Here is a 24278-nt window from a genome sequence, read left to right on the forward strand (position 1 = left end):
CGACCGTTAATATTTCATTGAGCAATTATATGAAATTTCGACGATTAATAAATCGTCCAAACCAACTTTTCCTGATTTAACCAGGAGTTGACCAACATTCAGACCAATCGTGACAAGTTCGATAACTACCCAAATTATCGAACATTTTACTTGGAACTAGAATACTAATCAACTACAACGAATCATGTCTTTAATGACATTAATTCACTTTCATATAAGGTGCACCCAAATTACTAAGGGCACCCAATAAATTTCCTTTACTTTCTTACTAGCATCTCCTTTCCTTTTCAATACTGATTTACTTCCATTCTTAATCCCATTCTAACTAATATAACAGTTCTAGTGATCGTACACTAGTATTGCAGCTCAATAACCTGACTAGTCAACACCACACACAACTAGAAACACTTCTGTAAATCCAACAATTCCATTCCAAATACAAGACTTTACCATGAATTAATAAATTCCGACTCATGTTTACAGTCCAATAATCAAACTTAGTCAAAGACCATATGCAACAACTCAGTTTCCGAACTCTTTTCTTTCGTACAGCAGATCACCACACGACAACCCAACACTAGGCTCAACTATTTACACTTTAATACCAACACTAGTCTTGATAATGACTTATTAACTCCATCACAGTGGATAATCATATACATAACACAAATATACACATATCGGGTATTTGATCTCAGCCTAAAATTGACAGTAGATCAAACCCACGAACCAACTCGAGTTCACCATTTACAATTAACTCAAATGGAGATTAAATATATTTCATTCCTTTCCTGGAAACATCGTCCTTGTCATAGTGGGGAGATAATCATGCATGTCATCACCTTCCAAATATTAAAATCAAACAATCATGCCATGATCATCATTTTCAATTCCAACCGTGAGAAACAACCCATTCTGCACAATCAACCAACATAGCATAATTCCGAGTCTGGGTTTTACAATTTACCTTTGCTAATTCCCGTGTCGCGACCACAGCCCAATTTGATTGACAGAGCTTCTAAGTCAACATCCATCTCTATTCAAACATCAGGACAACAGTAGCAATTCATGTCTCAGAGCTACCACAACAGCCGTCGACGTTGACGTCCGCGACGAAGCCAAAATCAACCCAGAACACAAATCGTTAAACTTGACCGAATTCAAAAACTGATTTGATCAACACGTAGACCACGACGAGAGGATCCATTTTCTTACTTCATGCAGATCATCCTGTCGCCGGAAACAGCTGAGAATCCACCGGGAAACACCAAGCTTCAGTTCTCTTCCCAGAGATGCTGACTGGACAATCTAACCCCATAAAGACGTCGGTGACGAGGAGAGGAAGGCATTGGCGCCAGTGCGCCGTCGTGAGGTGGCCGGAAGGAAGAGTTCCCGTCGGACCCAGTCGCCGGGTCGTCGATCGGGGTCGAAGGGTTGAGAACATTCTAGTGTGATCTGGCATGCTGACCTCCCTCTAGCCTTTATGTACTTAAATTCAATGGCTCAGATCAAGCGGTGGATCACTCCACTAAATTTCTATTTACCTTTAATAATTTATTAAATTCTCCAAAATTTCCCACGAACTCGTCACGTCGTGTACTTTGCCATTCAATCCTTAAATTAAGGATTTCACTTTGTGAAAATTTCTGAAAATATTTTCGAGCACTTTGACAATTACCGAGGTCGTAAATAAATAACTTGTCGAAATATCTCAATTTAAGCTCGATAAACTTTCCGGGGCTCACAGTGAGATTCATAAAACATCCTAAATTTCCTTCCTTTAAATTCAACATTTCATAACGAAAAGTCTCAAATCCACTTCCTTTCAAAATCTACCTTTCCATGTAAGGCGTTCGATGACTAGAGAAGGCTGCTGACTAGTCATCTCATGCCATCTGGAGGGGTCTGCCGACCAGATGACGCATCGGAGGGGACTGCCGACTAACCACAGGTAGTGAGAGGGGACTACCGACTAACTACCTCATGTCATCTGGAGGGGACTGCTGACCAAATGTCACACCGAAGGGAACTGCTGAACGGGATATTCTGGAGGGGACTGCCGACCAGAATATTTGTCTGGAAGGGACTGCTGACTAAACTGTTACCTGGAGGGAACTGTCGACCAGGTAACGTGCGCATGCGCCGATAAAAGCCTCCTTATTAATTCATCCCTTTTTCAAAACCATTTTTGTTTCGAAATAAGTCATGCTCAAATACTCGAAAAATCGTGGATATTTAATCAATCGATCCTTTCTCGACACCGAATCTCAATCATTCTCAAATCTCAAAAATCAATAAATGCTTCCAAAATAGGGAACTCAATATTAACTTCGTAAATCTTCACTTAATCACCGGAAGCGTGTTTCAATAAATCTTGATAATCAAATACCTAAATATTTTCACTATGCAACTAACTATAATTTAGAAGGTTCCAATAAATCAACAACTAAAGGAAAATCAATATATCGTAAAATCACATAATAAACCTCAATCGGAACATGATAAAATAAATCAAATACTGCATGCATAATTATTCAAAATCAAATATCCACTCACAGTACTGTTTAGGCGACCATGCAAACAATTTCCCTCATCGAGCAGTAACTCGGTACGTCGCCCTGTACACAATTATAATTCGTGAACAACTATCCGGAAATTAAACACGATTCCCACATCATATCCTCATAATTCAACATTTTCATTTCTTCTCCGATTCAACCCAAATTTTACCTCTAATATCAATTCATTAATTTAAAGGTTCTCAGGCAGAACCGAGAGATATCCGACGGTCGGATTCTCGTAAATCGATAATCAAAATTCTAACTTTTTGAAAATTCATAATCGATTCAAAACTTCTTCAATCTTCACCTAACTCACATATATAAATTCTACATCGATTATAGGATTTAACCAGTTAAAAACAGAAGCTAAAACACTGTTATACGCACCGCCACGCGTCATCTACAGTGGAAGCGCGTGGGGTCCATGCGCCGCCGACCACCACCTCCGATGGCCACCAAAATCCGGCTGCACCACCTTCTCATCATTCTAAACATTTTTCTCAACTACCATCAAACCAGAAAACACCTAGAACTGCTTAAAACATCAAATGCACAGTGGGTACCCAATTTGAATAGTGCTCAAGAAATTCAAACCTTCGCTTCGTCAATTTCACTTCGATTTGTGTTAGGGTGCTAACCCCAACAGAGAGAAACTAGTAGAAATCTAAGAGAAAGAGGCTAAGAAAAATAAAATGCAGATTTTCATTCATGACCTTCTTCTCAAGCTTACAGGGTATATATAACAGATAACAACACGTGTCGCACATCTACTGCTCAATCTACCTAACATATTTCCTCAACGAGGTTGAAACGGTGCGTACTAAGCCTATCAATAGAAACCTGGAAACTAACACTTAATTTCATAACAATCCATCCCCCTTTTGCAAAACTTGTCCTCAAGTTTCAAATATGAAAGGCATCGCACGCAGAGCCACAATAGTCTAGACCAAACAGTAAGCACCATAAAAAGATAAATCTTCAACGCTGGAATTCTGAGAACCACATGATATCCCTGACACCTTTTGTAATCAACCAACCTGCATATGAGAAATACCATTCTGGAAAATGGAAGCCCAGACAACCACTTGCAAGGTAGCTTACCCTCAGAAGTGATCATCAAAACAAATGCTTTGAATTTGAATTGATCAAATCTCCCAGTTGGATTACCTGCAAGAGATTCATGCACAATACACATGATGCCCTTCACTTCATCCATAGGCCTAGTGGACATAACCATCACCAACTGCATAATAACTGAGATATCATAGATTTTGCCATCAATGTCTGCAATAACTTCAGCAACATTGTTATGGACAGTTTTCTTCCCTTCAAGTTGAGAGACATGCACCTTCTTCCCACCAAATGCAATTTCAAAAGCACGTGAGAGGGAGACCAGGCACTTGTTTTCCTCACACCATTGATGCAATAGACTCTTCAGTGCATAGTTGGGTAGAAGGGCCATGTGAAAAAATTTCTGTCCACCTTTGGGGCATGTTTGGTGCTCTGAATTTATTAGCTGAGCAATGAAGTTTCCATCATCTATAAGTTCTCCTCCCACCTTAAAGATTCCATGCTGCAGCAATATGGTTAAAAATAGCTTCTGCTCATATAATCCGAAAACAATAGCAAATTGCTTCTTCTCAGCTTTCATAGCAAATTTGTCAATGTGTGCTTTATCTATGGTTATCATCACACCAAGGACAGTAACACACATAACTGATGCCACAGAGAGGAGAAATGTGATGCCCCGGAAATTCGTATTTATTTTCCGAGGATTTTTCGGAATTTAAATTGTGGTTATTGGACAGTTTCGTGGCTCGTGGATGGAGCGGAAGTGTTTCGGACGAATTTTTATTCGGAAAATATGACTTTAGGGGTGACGCAAAGGTTGACTTTTTATTCGTTGGTATTCTTAAAAAACTTACTTCACGAAAGTTGTAGAGTGCGTCGATACGAGTTCGTGGATATGTGGAATGCGTAAATCGGAGTTTGTATGAGAAAGTTATGGCTATCGGGAGAAGTTTCCGTTTTAGTATATAAGGGGAATTTCCGAAAATATTTTCAGAAATTCCATTTTTCCTTTTTGGGAAACTCCTTCTCTCTCTCTTCTCTCTCGATCGACTCCTTCAGAAACGAAATCTTCCGTCTGACCCGACCCGACCCGACTGGTTCTGTCACCTCCGGCCACCTCCGACGACGGGACAAGCCGAAAACGACTCAGACCAGCCTCGTGCGTCGCCCTGTGGTGTTGGTTTGCGCGGTGGTTCACCGGAAAGTGGAGATCAAAGCTCCATCAGTTGAAGCAGTCGGACCCGACCGGAATTCCTTGCTCCGGCGACGGCACGGCTTCAAGTTTCCTTCTTTGGCTTCGTGGGAGTCTTCTGGATCGATCTATGGTGTTTGTTTGGATCGATTCACGTGGAAATACATTCAACTCGGATTGAACAGTGATTTCGGCTTGTGAGGTAGTTTTCGACCCTTTATGCTTGTTTTCTGACTTCGAGCTGTTCTTGAAGATTCACAAGCATACTTAGATGAAACTTTTTCATGTTGGGAGTTTTGTGAAATAATGAGTTTTGGCTGGCGGCGGTGCGCCACCGCTTGTGGCAGTGTTCCGGCAGTGTTCCAGCCATGTATGGGACTGTTTATGGTATTATATGTCTTCTACTCGTCGATACGAGCGTTTTGATATATAATACGCATATTTTGGAGTTCGTATGAAATTGTTATGATTTTTACGGTTTCATACCGGTTGATTTATTCGATCCGTGAGGATTCGAGCGTCCGATCGACTTGTGGTTTGGTCATATCGATCGTGGAAGTATTCCGGAGACTTTGGGAGGTCTCGGATGTGGTTTCGCCTCAATTGGCGTCACTTTGGGGATTTTAGTTCAAAACAGGGGTTTCGGACTTAAATCATTTGTGAATCGTTACTGATTTGAGATCATTGGTGATTAGGTGCTTCTAAAGGTGAATTGGACGAGTTGTTGGTGATAGTGTTAGTTCGGTTCTGTATAGAAGACGCAGCGGGATTCTGAGGTGAGTAATCTCACAATGTTCATTTACGAACGGGCTTACCTTATCGTTTTGTTAGTTATTTAGTTAACTGCAAACTATAGTTGGTATTAGTAGGCATTCCTGAGCGGATGACTACATATATATATATATTTACGTGAAATATATATGTGTAGGTGGTTTTGTGTGATAAAACAATAATTGTGGGTGCGTTCATTTTATTGTTTTGGGTGTGCCTTTTCGTGAAACAATATTTTGTGAAAGGATTGATTTCTATTGTTTTGAAAAGTGTTGTGTTTGTGGAACATTTTTAGTTCGCGGGTGGTTTATTTAAATGTTGGTCTTGTACCGGGAGTAATTGATAGGGATCAATTACGGGGAATCTTTCATTTTAGATTCGTGTAACATTTTGGGTCCTGTGCGACTCCTTTAATGTTTTGGTATTTATACCGTGGATCCATAGACTTACGAGTTGAGGGTCGTGGATCACGAAATGTGATCGTGGTTGGGAAATCGGGACTTCATGCCTTTGGCCGGGTTTGTGGATACGATCAGTTAGAGCTCTAGTCTGTCCGCCGTGCTTTGTTTCTTGATTGAAACGTGATTTGAGTGAGTTTATCTCGTGATTTGTTTATTAATTTAAACGTGATTTGAGTGAGTTTCTCTCGTGATTTGTTTATTGATTTAAACGTGATTTGAGTGAGTTTATCTCGTGATTTGTTTATTAATTTAAACGTGATTTGAGTGAGTTTATCTCGTGATTTGTTTCTTGATTGAAACGTGATTTGAGTGAGTTTATCTCGTGATTTGTTTATTAATTGAAACGTAATTTGAGTGAGTTTATCTCGTGATTTGTTTATTAATTTAATCGTGATTTGAGTGAGTTTATCTCGTGATTTGTTTCTTGATTGAAACGTGATTTGAGTGAGTTTATCTCGTGATTTGTTTATTAATTTAAACGTGATTTGAGTGAGTTTATCTCGTGATTTGTTTATTGATTTAAACGTGATTTGAGTGAGTTTATCTCGTGATTTGTTTATTAATTTAAACGTGATTTGAGTGAGTTTATCTCGTGATTTGTTTATTAATTTAAACGTGATTTGAGTGAGTTTATCTCGTGATTTGTTTATTGATTTAAACGTGATTTGTATGAGTTGTTTCCTCGATCGAATCGTGCGGGCTTTTATCCCGTAGTTTTGTGCGAGTTGTTTTGAGTTACTCATACGGGCTTGCAAAAGCTTACCGGGTTTGTTGTGTGACAACCCGGTGCACCATTCCAACGGTGTAGGGGTTAATCCTGCAGGGTAGGATAATCGGGGCTGAAGCTGAGGTAGCTTGTTGGCAGCAGAACTGGTAGGAAGCAAACTTGATTGGCTTTGCCATTGTTATGACTTCCGCTATGTAGTAAACTCTGAGGAGCTTTTGCGTTTTATCTTGTTGTTGACAATTTAATTCGTAAACTTATGTAATATATGACTCTGTGGGCGGGTCAATATTGACATAGTGGGTTCAGGGCATCAATATGTATATTGTATAAGGGGAAAAAGTTTTCCAGGTATTTGGTATTGATGGCTGAACGTTCACGCATGTATAATTATGGGATTATATATCGATTTTTAATTGTGTTAAAAATCAGGGGCGTGACAAGAAAAGTAGTAACCGTTAGGATAGCTGAAGGAGAACAATACCTCAGATCAACATGCAACCAACTTGTGAACTTTGTTTGATCAGTATTGTTGGCATTGTAATTAGAGGTTCTTGTGTATACTCCAAGCTTTGTGTTGATTTTGGCCCTCTTACACGCAAGCTTAACTACCAGATCTGAAGGTCTGTAACCATATACACCAATGTCTCGTGCAATAGTTGGCCCCATTAAGAAAGAAGAGTACTCACTTTCAACAAGTACGGATAAACCCCCATATGAGAACCTTGTAAAGATAACCTGATCATCATCAGAGTCTGTACTCTTACAGCAAACTCTCATGCCACTTGATAAAATCAATTCAGTAGCTTCATTTAAATGCAACTGAATAATCGCACTTGCAACAATAGCCTTGACATCTGCTTGATCAATCTGACATTCATTTTGCAGCAACTCCAAACTTGTAAATGCTTCTCCATTGGGCACGACACCAGAGAATAACAGTAGCATTAATAACTCAAGGTCTCTACCAATCATGTCAGAGATGCCTCCTTGCTTCAAGTTATCCTCAACAGCAGCCACACACTGTAACTGTAGTGGTTTAAAAGGCAGTAACATCACCAACTTTAAAGCTATGAGACAATCTATTTCAAGAGCTTTAATAGAATTGGAAGGTTGAGGATTAACAGAGAACTTAGTCATTCTTTCCTAATTTATATTTTTGTCCCTATCCAAATCCTCCAAATCTCCTTCTAATTTAGTCAAAGATGATAAAAGCTGGTATAAATGCTGACAATAGAATTTGAATCCCAACTTCTGCATTGTGTAAAGTGCAGCCCAAGTAGACATAACATATCGCAAACACTTCACAAATAGCTCCAAATGGTTTTCAAGAAAATTCGCATGCAAATCTTTAGTACCATTCTTATTCATAGCAATTACTAAATACTTCCATCTCTCCCAATTGTCAGCAAGCAACATTTTCACAATTTTGTCCAGTTTCTCCAACTTATCAGCAAGAAGCAAATTCATTTTCTCCACTTTGTTCTCGAGGGGTAAAAACAGAGAGTTACCATTCAACCATGCATTTAGAGTAGCCAAGGTGCCAAATTCTGAAATTACACACAAGAACATCAACGTCTCCATGTGTTCTTCATTCTGGACATAACCAGAGAGTATGACATTCCATGAGCTCACCTTTGAGCATAAGATGTTATCAAACATTTGGCGGCCACTTCTTGTACCACCAAACTTGACACATGCTGCAACCAAATTGACATTCCAAGAAAAATTACTATCTTCAGGTACACAAGCAGAAATCTTCTCAAAATTACGGGCATCATCATCTTTGTGTAAGTTAGCTGCTAGATAGATCTGGTTTTCATAAGGATCAGTAGTTTGAACAGTAACTATAGGATTTGCCACAAGATTTTCTTCTATGAATCCCTTTCTGCTGTGGTTTCCAGACTCTCCACTCCCCTCACAATTTCCATCTTTTTCATTATCATCCAGACCAAGTAAGTGGGTAGTACAATTTAATTCAGCATCACTAGCCTCAAGGTTCACTTGTAAAGACTCACTAGATTTATCATAAGATTCATGTCCTTCAGGAAAACCAACCATATAGATTTTAGTTATCTGAGGTATCACAACATCTGCAGAGGCTCCTATTTTATCTGGACTTTGGTTGTTAAACATAATGATCACGGACTGAGACATATTGGCTTCACCTTTAATAGGCACACTTTTAATCATTGGCTTGATATTGCTGACATCTGCTTCAAGGTTAGCTTCCAAACCATGCATTTGGGATGAGACAACAGCGACTCCGCTTAAATAACTTGACTGGAAAATGCTCAATTTCTCGTCAAAAACCAGTTGCTTGACATCATTTTCCTTATCATCAACCCCATCACTATGCTCCTTCTCTAATGAATCAACTTCATCATCTCGCACATATTCTGAATTCTTTGCATTTGATCCATCTAGCTTAAAGCCATTCTCAACTGGTTCACTAGCAACTTTAGTGTTCATGTTCCTATCTAGATTAGCTGCTATAATTCTCCTCGCTTCAGCATCCTGATCAACATATTTGAAGCAGCTCTCAATCACACTGTCAGTGGCACTAGTTGTTTTAATAGCTTCTGATGCATTTGTCACCATTTCATATCTAATGGGGTGTAAACCATTGCTATCACCAAGAAGCACATTTGATTTATCAACTCCATCATCTTTGTCACGAATGCGCATAACCGCAGCAATGTTCCTTCTTGCATTACACAACCCATCTAACTTTGGCATTTTATCAAACAGTTGGATGGCATGAAATTCTGACATTCCATTGCTAAGCTGCTCCTTATCTTCAACTAGACCACCCTCGTCCTGCTTAGCAATGACACACTCAAGCTCACTGAACTCTCTACCATCTCCATTAGTCACCTCAGTCCTCTTCTCGACACTCTTCCCATTCTCTAATTTCTCATCAATACCAGTAGCACCAAACACAAAACCCATACCACCATAATCATCCTTGTGAAAATTGAACTGATTAGAAACACTTGTGTTAGTACCACTTACCGAGCAAAAGGATGTAGGGGAACTGTTCGGCTGAGCCGAAACGGCGCCGTCGAGCAGAAGAGGCGGCTTCATGGTGGGCTGTGCCAGCGGTGGAGAGCTGATTTGGAGTCGCCAGTTATGGATTGTGGGCTGGTGAATCGGCGGAGGAGCGTCGTCCAACAGAGGAAGCGGGTTGGCGGCGAACTGTGCCAGTGGTGGAGGAGTCACGAACCGGTCCATGTGGGCATATGGTAGGAGTCTATAATGGCTCGTCGGAACAGGAGGCGGATATGGTGGATATTGGCCCGGCGGTGTAGGTAGATGGTAGGAGTGAGGTGGTGGACTCCACAGAAGCGGCGAAGGTGGTGGTTGTTGCGGCTGGTAGGCGTAGGGATCCGCCGTGGCCGATGGTGGTGGTGGCGGCCTCGATTTCTCTAATCGAAATTGCCTCAACTCAGTTAGTATGTCGGACTGGACTGACGCCATGGTTTTCTCAAATTCACGGCACCATTCAGCTGTTTCTTCTCTCGCGATTTGGATCCTCCTCCTCCTGACTTCCTCTAGGTCAGGTGGATGCGGAGGTGTTGACGAGTATGGTGGTGGATTCCCAACGCTCCGCGGCCCCATGATGTGGGCTCTGATACCAGTTGTTAGGGTGCTAACCCCAACAGAGAGAAACTAGTAGAAATCTAAGAGAAAAAGGCTAAGAAAAATAAAATGCAGATTTTCATTCATGACCTTCTTCTCAAGCTTAAAGGGTATATATAACAGATAACAACACGTGTCGCACATCTACGGCTCAATCTACCTAACATATTTCCTCAACGAGGTTGAAATGGTGCGTATTAAGCCTATCAATAGAAACCTGGAAACTAACACTTAATTTCATAACAATTTGTGGAAAAAAGCTTGGAGGGATATCATCCACGTCTCGAGGCGCATCGATCAAGCCTAGAAATGCCGCCGAGATGACCGTAATCTGGAAAATTTTCCAGAAAACCCGAGCTGCTACATTGAACTTGTTGGCTTCCATTCGTCGTCTATGGTGAATGATAGGGTGCAAGGCATATATGGATAGAAACATTGTTTCAAGACTAAGAGATTGACACCAATTTCATGGCCATAGGTGGCCGGACGAGGCGGCGGTGACACCGGGAAGTTACGTCGGCGAGAGAGGAAGAAAGCTGGAAATTTTCGAGGCCTTCCCGAAATGGAAAGTCCAGATTTCAATTTATAGACATGAATTCCACAAAATTACAAAACTGCCGCTAACTTAAAACCCTTATAACTTCTTCGTTACGACTCCGATTTTTACGTGCCACGTGTTAACGTCGTCTACAACTTTCATGAAGAAAACTTTCTCAAATTTTGACCTGAACAAAAGTCAACTATTCGGGCCCCTAATAGTACCGAAACTTAAGTAAAACGTGAGCGATTGTCGTTTATCGTCCAATAACTAGTTGTTAATGCTTGGATCCGTGGGGATCTAATTAACGATAAGTAAAGAGAGAGAGAGAGAGAGAGAGTGACACAAGCGAAGTATAGTGGTTCACCTCCCGCCTTAGCGGGAGACTACGTCCACTTGAAAGCTTAACTAGTGTGTCGAGCCTTGCGGCCTAACAAGATTACAAGAGATGTAATGGAGTCGGTTGTGGAATGGTGTTTAAGTGGGAGGAGAGTTCCTTTTATAAGTGAAGGAAGTCATCTCCTTTACATTGTTTTCGATGCGGGACAAGTAACAACTATTCTAGTGTAGAAACTATTCTAGTGTGGAAATGCCTAGTTTGTGGAGGCAACTTTGCAAGGGCGGGAAGGTGGCTTCCCGGTGGTGGATTTGCGACTTCCGGATACCGTAGCGTAGCTTGAACATAGGGCTACACGATGCATGTCTCGGTTGGGCCTTGCCATGGCTTGTGGGTGTCCCAAAGAGGGTGTTACTTATGCTTGGTGATGTAGCAAATACTCCATATTGTTGGAGGTATGTACAAGTCCCCGAAGTCCCCAAGTAAGAGGAGCTTCTTGGTTGGGGAGTTATACACACGATGTCACCAAGCATAAGTAACCGGGCGGTACGGAGCCCCTACAAGTCCCCGAACTCCGTAAGCAAGAAGGGACTCGTTAACCTGCACAACAAAGACAAAAAACAGGCATACGTAGAATGCTCGTTGCACTGGGCAACAAATGTGAGTTGCACCGATATGCGTTGGCATATATGAACGTATGGGGTGCGTGATACATGGTCGTGTGAGCATATGGATTGCATATGATAAATGTGTGACGCGCGCAAGGAGACGAACGAGGTCGATTTTGACGGGGTTACGCTCGTGAGGTGTAAGTTGCATGAGTGCGGCGAAGGTATGCATTTGTAACTCATGAACGATGACCGCGCGTATGGTTGTGTCTGTTTGGTTTTCGCTCATGTTAATGGAACTCGAAAAGAATTTGATTTGTCGTGGTCGGTGAACGACAAATGGTAGAAAAATTCAATGTTCCATTAACGTGTGGTGTGTCGAGCAGACAGGAGCGTAAAGCTCGAGGATTGCCGGGAAGGCATGAGCGGAAAGCTCGTGAGCGGGAAACTCGGGGTTGCCGGGAAGGCATGAGCGGAAAGCTCGTGAGCGGGAAACTCGGGGTTGCCGGGAAGGCATGAGCGGGAAGCTCAAGTGTTGCCGGGGAGGCATGAGCGGAAGCTCGTGGGTTGCCGGGAAGGCATGAGCGGAAGCTCGTGGGTTGCCGGGGAGGCATGAGCGGAAGATCGTGGGTTGCCGGGAAGGCATGAGCGGAAGCTCGTGGGTTGCCGGGAAGGCATGAGCGGAAGCTCGTGGGTTGCCGGGGAGGCATGAGCGGGAAGCTCGTGGTGCTGGGAAGGCATGAGCGGAAGCTCGGGGTTGCCGGGGAGGCATGAGCGGGAAGCTCGTGGTGCCGGGAAGGCATGAGCGGAAGCTCGGGGTTGCCGGGGAGGCATGAGCGGAAGCTCAAGGGTTGCCGGGGAGGCATGAGTGGGAAGCTCGTGGTGCCGGGAAGGCATGAGCGGAAGCTCGGGGTTACCGGGGAGGCATGAGCGGGAAGCTCGTGGTGCCGGGAAGGCATGAGCGGAAGCTCGGGGTTACCGGGGAGGCATGAGCGGGAAGCTCGTGGTTTGCCGGGAAGGCATGAGCGGGAAGCTCGTGAGCGGAGGCTCCAGGGTTGCCGAGAAGGCATGAGGGGGAAGCTCGTGAGCGGAAGCTCAAGGGTGCCGCGAAGGCATGAGCGGTAAGCTCGTGAGCGGAAGCTCGTGGTGCCTGGAAGGCGTGAGCGGAAGCTCAAGGGTGCCGAGAAGGCATGAGCGGTAAGCTCGTGAGCGGAAAAAAGCTCGGCGGTGCCGCTGAGGCACGAGCGCGAAAAGCTTGGCTGTGCCGCTGAGGCACGAGCGCGAAAGCCTGGCGGTGCCGCTGAGGCACGAGCGCGAAAGGCGCGGCGGTGCCGCTGAGGCACGAGCGCGAAAGCCTGGCGGTGCCGCTGAGGCGCGAGCCCGGAGCCCTGTGTTGCCATGAGGCTTTAACCGGTAGCTCGATGGTGACGCCCTGAGGCATGAGCGTGGCCGTTGCTAATTATGCCGGGCTGTATGTATAAGTCCCTGAAGTCCCCAGTCAAGGAGGGTGTTCTTGCGGGTTGATACCAAAGCGTAGCTTTGTGCCGTATATCAAGCATAATTAGTGCGAGTGCGTCGTCCATCTAGAATTGGTTGGAGCGAACGTTTTTGCCCTTTCGTTCATCTAGAGGGTGTTACTTATGCTTGGTGATGTAGCAAATACTCCATATTGTTGGAGGTATGTACACTAGTGAATGAGTGAACGTCAAAGGTTCGGGACGTTACACTTATGATATGAGGTTTTAAAGAGATTTCGAGACGGTTTTCGAGATGTTCTAAAATACGTGATTGAGATTTCAGTTTAGAGGAGGATTAAGAGTATTTTCAAGACTTTACTGCATGCTTGGTTTTTAAGAGAATAAATTGGGGAAGCATTAAGTTTTGTTTATTTCTTTTAAAATTACTTATTTTTCGTCCACTCACTCTGACGTTTTAAATGCTTTTCCCTGGGCCCTTCGGTTTCAAATGCCCAGTTTGCAGGCTAGATTAGTTGAGGTTGGGAGTACATGGAGTTGAGGCATAGCTGTCACTGCTTCCGCATTGTAGGTTTGTCAATCCTTTACCTTTCTATTTTATTTTCTTGTATACCTTGTATATTAGATTGATTTGATAACCTAGTGGCAAAACGTTTTTAAGTTGAGACTTGTGTTGTGGTGGAGTTTGTTGTGAATCAGGGAGCAGGGTGGCTCCAGGAGAATAAGGATAGATTGTTTAGAAGTGTAATTGTCTTTCTACAAGTTTTGGGTAGAGGAAGTTCTGCCAAATTTTTGGTAAAATTTCTTCTAAGGTTGGCCGTACATGGCTACTTCGGATTTTAGGGTGAAATTCGGGGCAGGTCCTTTCAACTTCTATTTAGGATTTGAATTAGGCTATTGAGATCTGGAATTGCATGTTTGTTTTATTTGGGTTTATATAATATATGATTCAAATTATGGTTTATGATTTTTAAATTATGTATTGCAAGATATGGAATCATAGCAAATCTAGAGGGATTGAGATAAGTCAGGAATTTATTTTGCGATGCAATCTGGGAATTGAGAACCTGTGTTTAAAGATTTGATATGATTTGTTGTTGTTATTATTGTTTTTTTTTGTTGGGAATTGAGAATTTGTGTTTAAAACTTTTATTTTGTTGTTGTTGTTGTTGTTATTATTATTATTATTTTTTTTGAGATCTTTGGCACTATGCAATTGATATGATTTGTTAATTTTCTCAAATTTTCAAATATTATGTTCTTTGTAATCTGCAAATTTGGGCTCTTATTCTTATTCTCAACTTCTCACAATCAGTTCATGAATTTCACCTTGAAACCAACAAAAAATGATATAAAAGAAAAAATAAAGCTAAAAAAATTGGTTATTATTTGTTAGATTTTTTAATATTTTGCTACATAAGAAATTGGGTTGATATGTATAGAAAATTATACTATATATTAAAGCTGGGTTTCCGGTTACTGTTACTAAGCCGTTTTTTATCGGCTCCAGCCGAGCCGGATGGTGGAAATCATGTTTTCGTCCTTATTTTGTGATAAGGACGACACCCACGTCATTTCCTCGACTCTTCCAGACTATCATCACCAGCTGCAGTCCCTCTTTCGCTCTCCCAAAGCTGAACGATACAGTCAATTCAATCATCCCAAAATCTTTTTCAGATCCATCAATTGTATCTTACCAAAACAAAAAAGAAAAAATTAACTCTATCCAAATCTCTGTCCTCAAGGAAAAAAAGGGTGCAAACTGGTCGTCCTGCTGTCGGTTTTGCTCTTAGATGGAGACGCACCGTCAAACGCAGGTATTAACTAACTGTATTGATCAGGCTGTAAGATATAAACGTTGGGCTCAAAGCAAATAGGATGGTTTTGGTTTTCAGAGCTTTTGAATTTTTGATTTGTTCGAGCGTTTTTGATTGTGAATCTGGGTTTGTTTTGTGAATAGGAGAGATCCAAGATTGTGGTACCATTTGGTTTTGTAAATTTTGATTTCGTTTAAAAGTATTTCAAATAGTGTGATCGATCTGTTTTACTGTGGTTGCACGAGTTCTTCAAAGGTGGTTGATTATATTTTTGAATCTGTATTTTTTTTCTGTGCATAGTGATTATTTCAGAGAAGCTATTAGATTTGATTATGTTGGTTTTTGGATTAAATGGCTTTTGAGCTTAACCCAACATTCTCTATGGTATTCATTACCAACAGCTTAAATCATCTCCTCCTTTTCCCATTTTTTTTCCCTTTTCATAAAGAATTCATGTGAAAACGAAGGTGGGTTTAAGGCGTACCAAGAGGTGACGGGAGAAGGAGGAAAGAGGAGGATGGTCTAACCGCAGCCCTTATTTACAATACATGTGATTACGAATACTGCATAGCTTAGTATTCAAGATTCTGTATAGACAATTCAAAATTAACTCATATTTACTCTTTAGTTGAGGTTCTTGAGAAATAATGAAAATATGCCAATTGCTGATTTCCTTTGCTAACATATTGAGGACCTCTTTGTTCTCCCTTGCTTGCTTCTCTGATAAATGTTTCTCCCATTTGATTTTGATTTGCTTTCTTTTATATGCAGTATACCCTTTTTTTTTTTTTTTTGTATTTGGTTTGACTAGATACATGGCTCAGTTTATGTGCACCAACTTGGTTGACATTTTTTTTTTGGTCTGAACTTGGTTGACATGTTATAAGAAAATATTTTGGTCCTGAATATTAGTTTCAAATGGATATTTACTGCCTGTTACTCTGTTTAATCATGCGAGGGATTTAACAGAAGTTTTGTTGGTGGAGAAAATTGTAGCTTCATTGTGCAAGCTAACACTGGATCATTTCTTTAGAAGAGATTATTTACCATCTTTAACTGTTATTTAAATTTGAAACAATCAAAGCTTTTGAAAAGGACATATACTGGGTTTGATGGCTTTGGCACAAAACTGACATAATACATTTTGCAATGAGCTTTTAGGATTAGTTTCTATATAAGGAGTCCCATACCCAAAAAGTCAAGCCAATAAGCTACTCTTTTTACTTATATTGTTCTTTCCTAATGTAATTTTTATGCCTTCAGTTTCAGGGGCAACGACAGCTTTGCTTCGGAATCTTGATCATCGCATGTCAAGCTATTCATCTGTAAGTTCAATACATCTCCTGGTGTTTGAGAATAAACTGATGTTGATATGTATGGACCAAAACAGAAAATTTGACTAGATCTTAGAAATGTTGATGAAAAGAATTATCTCACGTGTTTATAGGTTATACGAAAGTCCAAGATATAGGATGCAGAGGAATGCTTGGAACTGTTTTCTATGGACAGGGCGACTAAATTTAATTAAATGACCCTTGCCAATGTGAACAACTTCAAGAGGCTCTTAAAAGAGGTATTCTTTTTTTCTCTCCTCTTTTTGAAGTTTTGTTTACTGTAATTCGCACTACTGTACACTATTTGTGATTTACGTTTCATCACTTCATGAATGGATATTGTGGTAGGAGGAAGAGGATAATAACTATGAAGTAGACCTTCAAGTTACCTCAAAAAGATGCGAGTTTGATGAAGATGTGAATTCTCTTCTACCCGTGCTTAGACTAATTACATTATTTTTGAGTTTTCTAGCATTCCTGGGGATATATGTGAGTTCAAATTGCCTCCATCAATTTGTTCGGTGCAATTGATTGGGAACTAAGGTGTGATTAATTTGAGTTCACGGCGACATATCTTTGTATGTTCTTTGATTAGAAGCAAAAAAATTTGCTGATTCTGGGAGTTTTACTAATTTTGAATCAATTGGAAACCTTACAAATAGTGAGTAATGTTCAAGCGGAATTAAGATCCAAGGATACAGTGCTATTGTGAACTCTGATAAGGATCGCAAGCTAGGATGAATTACACCTTGGCTTGGACCTGACAGACTTTTGGTAGAATATGTAAATGTTGCTTTTGTGTATGAATTTGGACTGCCTTGATGAATAGAAGCTTGATGCCATTTAAATAGAATTCTTGATTTGTATTGAATGGATCCATTAGGCTAACTGCATATAGGATTTGGAGTGATCTTTACACGTACTATTCTGATCTAATATTTTTCCATCTAGGATTCAAGCTCATCTGTGAAGAACATTCTTCTTCTAGACTCTGAAGGGAAGCATGTTACTCTCATAATTGGCCAACAATTGCTGCAAATCTAGCTTGAACAATCTGTGTTCACTAAGACTCTAATGACAAATGCATGGATAGAAGGTGTGCAACAATGGTATCATTTACAAAAAGTCATGTTAAATTACCAGATTTTCAGTCATCATAATTTACTATTTTATCTTATGCAGCAGAGGTTATGATGTTCGTGTGCAACGTTGTTATATATAAGTTTGTTCAGGACCTTCACTTCTTTGTGACCGGAGGTGATGATGAAAATGAACTCATTTAGCCACTGTACTTCAGGGATTCTTTGATGAGTTCCCCTTCTCTTGAGTTAGAGTTGGTCATAACTCTTGCCTCTAGCTCTTTTTTACTTTCCTTATTTATTTTTTGATATATACTTTATGCTTTGATGAGATCGTTGATGGAGGGTATTTTAATTTTCTTTTCATTGTTTTAGTGTTTGAACAAGATGTAGTACTGAGAAAGATGAAAACCATGTTATTATCTTATTTATGTTTGATGAATTCTTGATATAACCAACGCTTACAAATCAATATAGATGTGTCCTCCTCTACCTGTTTATGTATGTTTTCATAATCAGATTTCTAGATGTCAATATTTCTTACAGTTGTAGCATTTTGTCTATTGCATATTCCATCGTCATGAAACATCAGAACTTGGATTTTTGCCAACTGCAAATTGGTCACTAATAGAAATAATCAAATGAGTTATTTGACCTATAACATGATATCTAAAAAGAAGATGATCCAATCAGCTAGGAATAATAAGAAATACTGCGGACTCTTATGAGGATAGTCCAAATAGTGGCACAATGGATGTTAACATGGGTAGCCTCGGTGTTATCACAGATCCATTTCACATGGATAGTTTTTAGCACTTTAGTTTTTTAATTACACTGTTTATCTACTTTTTACAGCTCTTTACAATGATGTTCTGTACTTTTCACAGCTCTTTCCAATGATTATCTGCTGTTTGGATTATACCTCTTTGGAATCACTATTTGCTTTTTATATCAGATCTGTATTTGATCTGCAACATCTACTGTCTCCTTTTAATCTTGGTGATTAAACTAGACTAATTGCTTTTCAATATATATCTTCTCCATTTTTCTCACATTCACTGAAGCTATAGATAGATAGTTATTGTCAATTTGTGGTTCAATTGATAAATTCTTTTCAAGTGTTCAGATTTGTCATCTATCAATCTGTCAGCCAGAGTTTCAAATTGAATTGAAGTTTGCATAGGCTTTAGAATTTCATCATCCACTGTTGAGCTTGAACCAGGTAATTAGAACATTCAGTTTTATGTCATTTAGTCTATTTGGTGGTATTAGATTTATATTACTTCACCCTTAATCTTTATATCACTACACTATATTCGTAAAATTTTACTCTACTTTTATTTATAAGTTGTCTTCTGTTCAATAAGCTGCAATAATGAATGAGATAATTGGTAAATTCAACTATAACGTTTGGAAATTTAGTTATAACTATAATTACTAATGAACAGATTGATTTCAATTTTCTTGAGTTCGTTTGGATCTTTTTTCCTTTTTTTTTATTTTATAAATGTTTAGTTGTGATTCAAGAAAAAAATTTTACTTATCCATTGTGTTTATATACAGACCAAGCATTACCCATGTGACTACGTTCATCATCTTGGCTGGAAGGTTGAAAGACGGCGGGTTATCTTTTTGAAGTGGATTTCTTCTGGCTTACTTTTGATCACTGGTAAGTTTTGTTGATATGCGGATCTTTACTGATTGTTTTGTGTAATGACATCAGTTGACATCGTATTTTTGTCAGCTACAGCTTGATTGATTGTTATAAATTGCAGACCACGATCCAGGTGCAATTTTCCTTTCCACTATAGTTAATCAATTCTCAGCTTTTAGCATTACATTTTGATATTTTATATTTAACCCAGAAAGAGAAAACCCATGTAGATTTTCAACCTTTGTTGGCTATATATGTTTTTAGTCGAAGTGGGTTCATTTGGCTTTGTATATTGAGGCTTACTTGACATAGGTTTCTGCTTTTTTACAGTTAGAAATCTGGAATAGTGGGTTTCATACCTTGGTTTTGGATAAGGAATGTCGAAGTACAAAGAGGTAACGAAGATGAGTTTTTTTCTTTCGAATCATTGAGATTGAGATACAATGATATTGTTCATGTTGTGCAGGTGGTTAAGTGGTACATATGAAATCTAACTGCTCTAGAAACACAACAATACTATGAAAATTAAAATCAATCATCAAATTTTTGACTACAAGTGATTTTGATTTTGATTGAGATTGACATTTTATTGATTTCGATTGGTCGTTGAAAGGGTTTCCATATTTTTGTTTTTTGCAGCCAATGGAACAGATGAGTTTTGCAGGCAATGGAAGTCTCACTTTATATATAGAGACTAAAGCCAAAGCAGCAACCAAGGCCTATCCATTTCCAGTGTTATCACAGGAATATGGCTTTTTCCCCCGCAGCATCGCGCGGGCTACTTTCCTAGTATAAATTAAAAAGAAGATAGTAAAGGCAAATTTGGGCCTAATTGACTGTTTCGAGTCGAAGTCGGTTTGGGCCTGAAACCGTCGTGTGGGTCCCCAGTTTCGTCATGCAGAGCAGAGCACCTCTAACTCGGGGGAAAACCTCCACCGCGCCGCCCAATCACCTGTGACCAGAACAACACGGGGAAGAGTCTACTATATGCGAATAGGCCGTCGCAGCAACCATCGACCCGATCCAGATCCATGCCTCTAAACAATCCAAGACCATTAGCAAAAGACATCGCCAGAGGAACAACAACCTCCTACTTCGAAGCTCTAGCCCCTGACCCGACTAGAGCAGAAGTCCAGAATTCTAGCCCCAGCAAAATTCGCAACCAATAACGCCATCTCCACACACCGATGTTCACCAAAGAACCAATCAAACACCATGATCGTTGAAACAAAACTAAGAAAAGAAACAAACTTGCCAGAACCCCGAAATAGGACCCCCAAGTATATGAGGGAAGAACCCGATACACCGTTGAAAGGTCGAAAGCCCTCTCCAACCTGGTGCTTACTAGAAAAATCCTAGCAGAGCTTCTCATAGGACATTTTGTCAATCTAGAGGAAGCGATATTTATTTCTTTTTTACTGTGCACATACATAGAATTAGAAAAGGTATCGCATACAATTTGTAGTTTATTAGATTCTCACATCCCATATGTTGATGACAATACATGGAAGGATAGCATCTGTAACTCCTCTGGACATTACGAACGGAAAATCAGACACAGTGAGATCAGTAACTATAGACCCCTAGAACTAGGTACATCAATCCACTGCAATTGGAGTTCCACTTCCCCGCACTCGACATTTCTGAGTCTGAGAACCATGTTCTGTACAAGTTTGCCTTCGGAGTAAATAATGGAGCTCTCTTCAGCTAGACAGTTTTGCTTGTTCACCTGCACTTTAGAAATTATGGCTCCATCTTCAAGGCCTTGGAAACCCATCTTCAAGGCTTTAATGAATGGACCAATCTCAAACTCTGCATCCCCCATTTTGTCATCAAAACTAAATGTATCCTTGTCATACACAGAGACCAGGATTGGAAGATTTGGATCAGCAATTGAAAGAGTCAGTTGTTCATTCCACTCAGGATTCACGCTCTTCTTCACTACACGAGTCTTTAGCTTCTGCATTACAAAGGAATCTCTATTAGCTATGAGTTAAAAACTACAAGACGAGGATTGGAACTTTAGAATTTCCATATTTACTGAGACCGATGTTGTTTTCAATTTTTATATTTCTATTAGATTTTCTTAATTTATTGATTGACATATAGTGCTTTCGATTGACCGCTATGTCATGCTCAATGAAAAAGGTCAAGGGCCGAGAGAAAATAAAAACAAACCATAGGATCAGATTAGAACTTTAAAATGCAAAACAAAATACTAGTCCAATCAAGGAAAAAAAAATAATAATAAATCCAAGTGCCTGATCAACACCAGAAGAAAATAGTTTACAATCTATCAGTCCAAGCTGTTTTTTGTAAGGATCAGGATTATCAGTGATCGGTTGCTTGGTTGAAGATATTAAAGGCCTATTGCAAGCTATTCCGGATACTATTTAAATTCATATAGCAATCTACAATTTAGTAGAACGTTCTGCCACAAATTTGTTACAGCGGAAAAGTAGATATATAATTCCCAAACCCAGAAATGGAAGAAAAAAGCAGAAAAGAAATGAAAGTACCTGCTTGCCCATTCTGACAATGAGATAAGGGTCGCTGCTTCTCATGTCTCTGACGGCAAGGTTCACTCCTCTTTGGATATGAATTCTCAACAGACCCAACATGTTCTCCATTGCTAGTTAGCTCCAACGTACAGTACGACCAGATTTAATCGCGCACCACAAACAAATTAGTAGGAGAAGGATGAAGGGCTTAGTAGTATGGATGCGATCTCGATCTGTTTAGAATTAGACCAAGGTGTGTGAACTGTGAAGTTGTTGAGAAAGGAGGAGGTAGCTAGTTTGATATATATACACTAAACCCACGACTCTGTCTTGCTTTATATAATGTCTGAAAGTGTTTGCGTTAGCTAGAAGAAGCCACTGTAATAATATTACTCTTGTATTTTCAACGCGACGAATCTTTCCATAAAGAATTACTCACAAGGATCACGCGCTCGTTTTCTTCTAGATTCCATCACTCAATTTTTGTTTTTATATGTGTTTTCATATGAATTAGGGTTGTCTACAAAGTTTGACTTACAGAGGGAGGGATTGACCATGAAGGGCGCGTTAGTCCCACTGATCTTTTTTTCTTTGGTTAATAGTCCCACTGATCTTTTACCATAACAGTAAGTAGCCATGTCAATGCGGGCATGCCATGACTTGTCTGACCCGATCATATCAGATCCAATTAACAAGAATACGAAGAGGATCAAAGATTATAACGGTATTACAGCTAGTTAATTAGATTAAGGGTTAAATACTGTTTACCACCCTATGGTATGGACCTCACATCAATTCAGTCCCTCGACTTTCAATTTCATCAAAACACCCCCGCACTATTATTTTCTCGTCCAATAGGTCCCTCCGACTTAATTTCGTCAATTTCAGACGTTAAGTTGCTGACGTGGAGTTCCAACTCATCAAAAGTGGGGCCCACACGGATGTGAAATTCCCAAAATGTCCTTGCCCTATTCTAACTCAGATCGCGGATCCAAATCCACATTAATCCTCCCCATTACGTTTAGGCGACACAAACCGTAATACAGTCCCAGATTCAGAAAGCAAAAAACTGAAAACCTAAAAAATTGAATGCGTGAAGAAGGAGAAGGCTGAACCGATTGAAAGGCCCACAAAATCGACAAGCAGAAGGTCGATTGAAAAGCTGGAGAAGGTTTCGACATGGCCGACAACGTGCTTGATGTTTGGATACCCAGAAAAACAAAGGATGGAGATGAAATCCCACATTACGGTGAGTTTGCACTACTACAAAAATCAAAACACACAACACTCATCACACAACGGAACAGAAATCCGCTGTTGTGTGTTAACACAAACTCTGTCAGACAACGGTACAATTCTGTTTCTGTTGTGTGAATGTAAGCAAATTGAAAAAAAAAAATTAGGAAGATATCACACAACTGAGTTAAGACGTTTCTGTTGTGTAAATGGGAAGCTGATTTCCCTCCATTCTGAGCTCATAATTCCCTCTCAGAACAAGCTCACCAACATGGAATTTGAACTCTACACACAACAGTTTTTTCTTATTCGTTGTGTGATTGAATGTTGTATGAAGTTTGAAAAATCGTACTAGGTGTACCTTGTGCAAGATGCACAAATTTGTACAACAGATTGTTAAAGATCTGTTGTCTGATCATGGAACTTGTTGCAGAGCGCGTCAAAGTTTCACTCAAATCAAACATATGTAGGCATAGGCGGCAATTTTCCCTCCCCTTGTTTGTCTAAATTTTTACCTATATACATTTACACAACAGATTTTTAACCATACGTTGTCTGACTTTCACTAGCTTTCAATAAACTTCTCTGTCTTCCCCGACTCTCTCTCTCAATACTCCCTTATCTCTCACTATCCTTTCCCTCACACCTTCGCCACCTTCCTCTCCAGGAAGATGTCGTTGCTAGCCAAGCCTTCTCTCACCGCCTCCTCCACTCCTAGGTCCGCCTATCCCAACTTCCTTGCTTCTATTCTTTATCTCCTGAAATCCAAATCCTCTTTAGCGATGGAGGAGATAGAGTGCCCTAGATCCACTTTCTCTCTCCTCCTCCCCTCCAAATCCAAAGAGATGCAGAAGACTCTTCAGTTTCTCCGATTCTATAGAAAGAAAGAAAACCAAACCTCTCTCGACCAGCTCTCAACCCTCTTAGTCATCTTCTTCACCATTTTCTCTTCTGCTTCTTATACAAAATGAAATTCCTGTGCCCTCCTCACTTCTAATCCAAACCACTAATTCAATCCCTCAATTTTCCTCTCAATTTTTCGAAATCCATACCAAATTTTTCCTCAATTGAAAAAATCAGATTGTGAATTGAACATTCTAGGGTTCCAAGTAATCGAGCAGCAGCGAGATGAGCAACAACCCGGAGAGTTTAAATTTTCGATTCTTCCAGCGTTGAGACGGGTTGAGTCTAGCCATCCGCAACTCGACTCGTTTGGGGAATCTCGAGCCTCTGGTCGTCTTCGTCGAAGACCTCGATGTGCAGCAACAGATTCATTT

At 40.2% G+C, this 24278-nt stretch overlaps 1 protein-coding gene and 2 long non-coding RNA genes across 6 annotated transcripts; 1 reads left to right on the forward strand and 2 right to left on the reverse strand.

The window, feature by feature from the left end:
- Positions 1-395: 395 nt before the first annotated feature.
- On the reverse strand, positions 396-1442 carry LOC133723715 (uncharacterized). Its single transcript, XR_009853209.1, has 2 exons — positions 968-1442; positions 396-842 (listed from the first exon to the last, which is right to left on the reverse strand). It is a non-coding gene; the product is annotated as an uncharacterized LOC133723715 (long non-coding RNA).
- Positions 1443-14864: 13422 nt separating this feature from the next.
- Positions 14865-20570, forward strand: LOC133723916 (uncharacterized). 4 transcript variants are annotated; one of them, XR_009853337.1, is made up of 10 exons: positions 14865-15197; positions 16461-16522; positions 16645-16770; positions 16880-16948; positions 17483-17627; positions 17714-18832; positions 19174-19279; positions 19355-19397; positions 19595-19659; positions 19904-20570. It is a non-coding gene; the product is annotated as an uncharacterized LOC133723916 (long non-coding RNA). The 4 variants fall into 4 exon arrangements; XR_009853338.1 differs by having other exon boundaries at positions 17717-18832; positions 19361-19397; XR_009853336.1 differs by having other exon boundaries at positions 14866-15197; positions 19361-19397.
- Positions 20571-20653: 83 nt separating this feature from the next.
- On the reverse strand, positions 20654-22107 carry LOC133723915 (protein C2-DOMAIN ABA-RELATED 1-like). The gene is made up of 2 exons (XM_062150789.1): positions 21784-22107; positions 20654-21224 (listed from the first exon to the last, which is right to left on the reverse strand). Exons 1-2 carry the CDS (start codon positions 21892-21894, stop codon positions 20838-20840), a joined length of 498 nt encoding a protein of 165 aa, XP_062006773.1. The 5' UTR covers positions 21895-22107; the 3' UTR covers positions 20654-20837.
- Positions 22108-24278: the final 2171 nt, after the last annotated feature.

The sequence above is a fragment of the Rosa rugosa genome, chromosome 7 (assembly GCF_958449725.1).
Source record: "Rosa rugosa chromosome 7, drRosRugo1.1, whole genome shotgun sequence".
Taxonomy (NCBI): Eukaryota; Viridiplantae; Streptophyta; class Magnoliopsida; order Rosales; family Rosaceae; genus Rosa; species Rosa rugosa.

Bases quoted from the DNA above. Each gene is read 5' to 3' on its own strand.
- LOC133723915 (XM_062150789.1), bottom strand. From the start codon at position 21,894: ATGGAGAACATGTTGGGTCTGTTGAGAATTCATATCCAAAGAGGAGTG. The intron at 21,225-21,783 runs GTACTTTCATTT...TTTGTAATGCAG, and splicing joins TTGTCAGAATGGGCAAGCAG to AAGCTAAAGACTCGTGTAGT.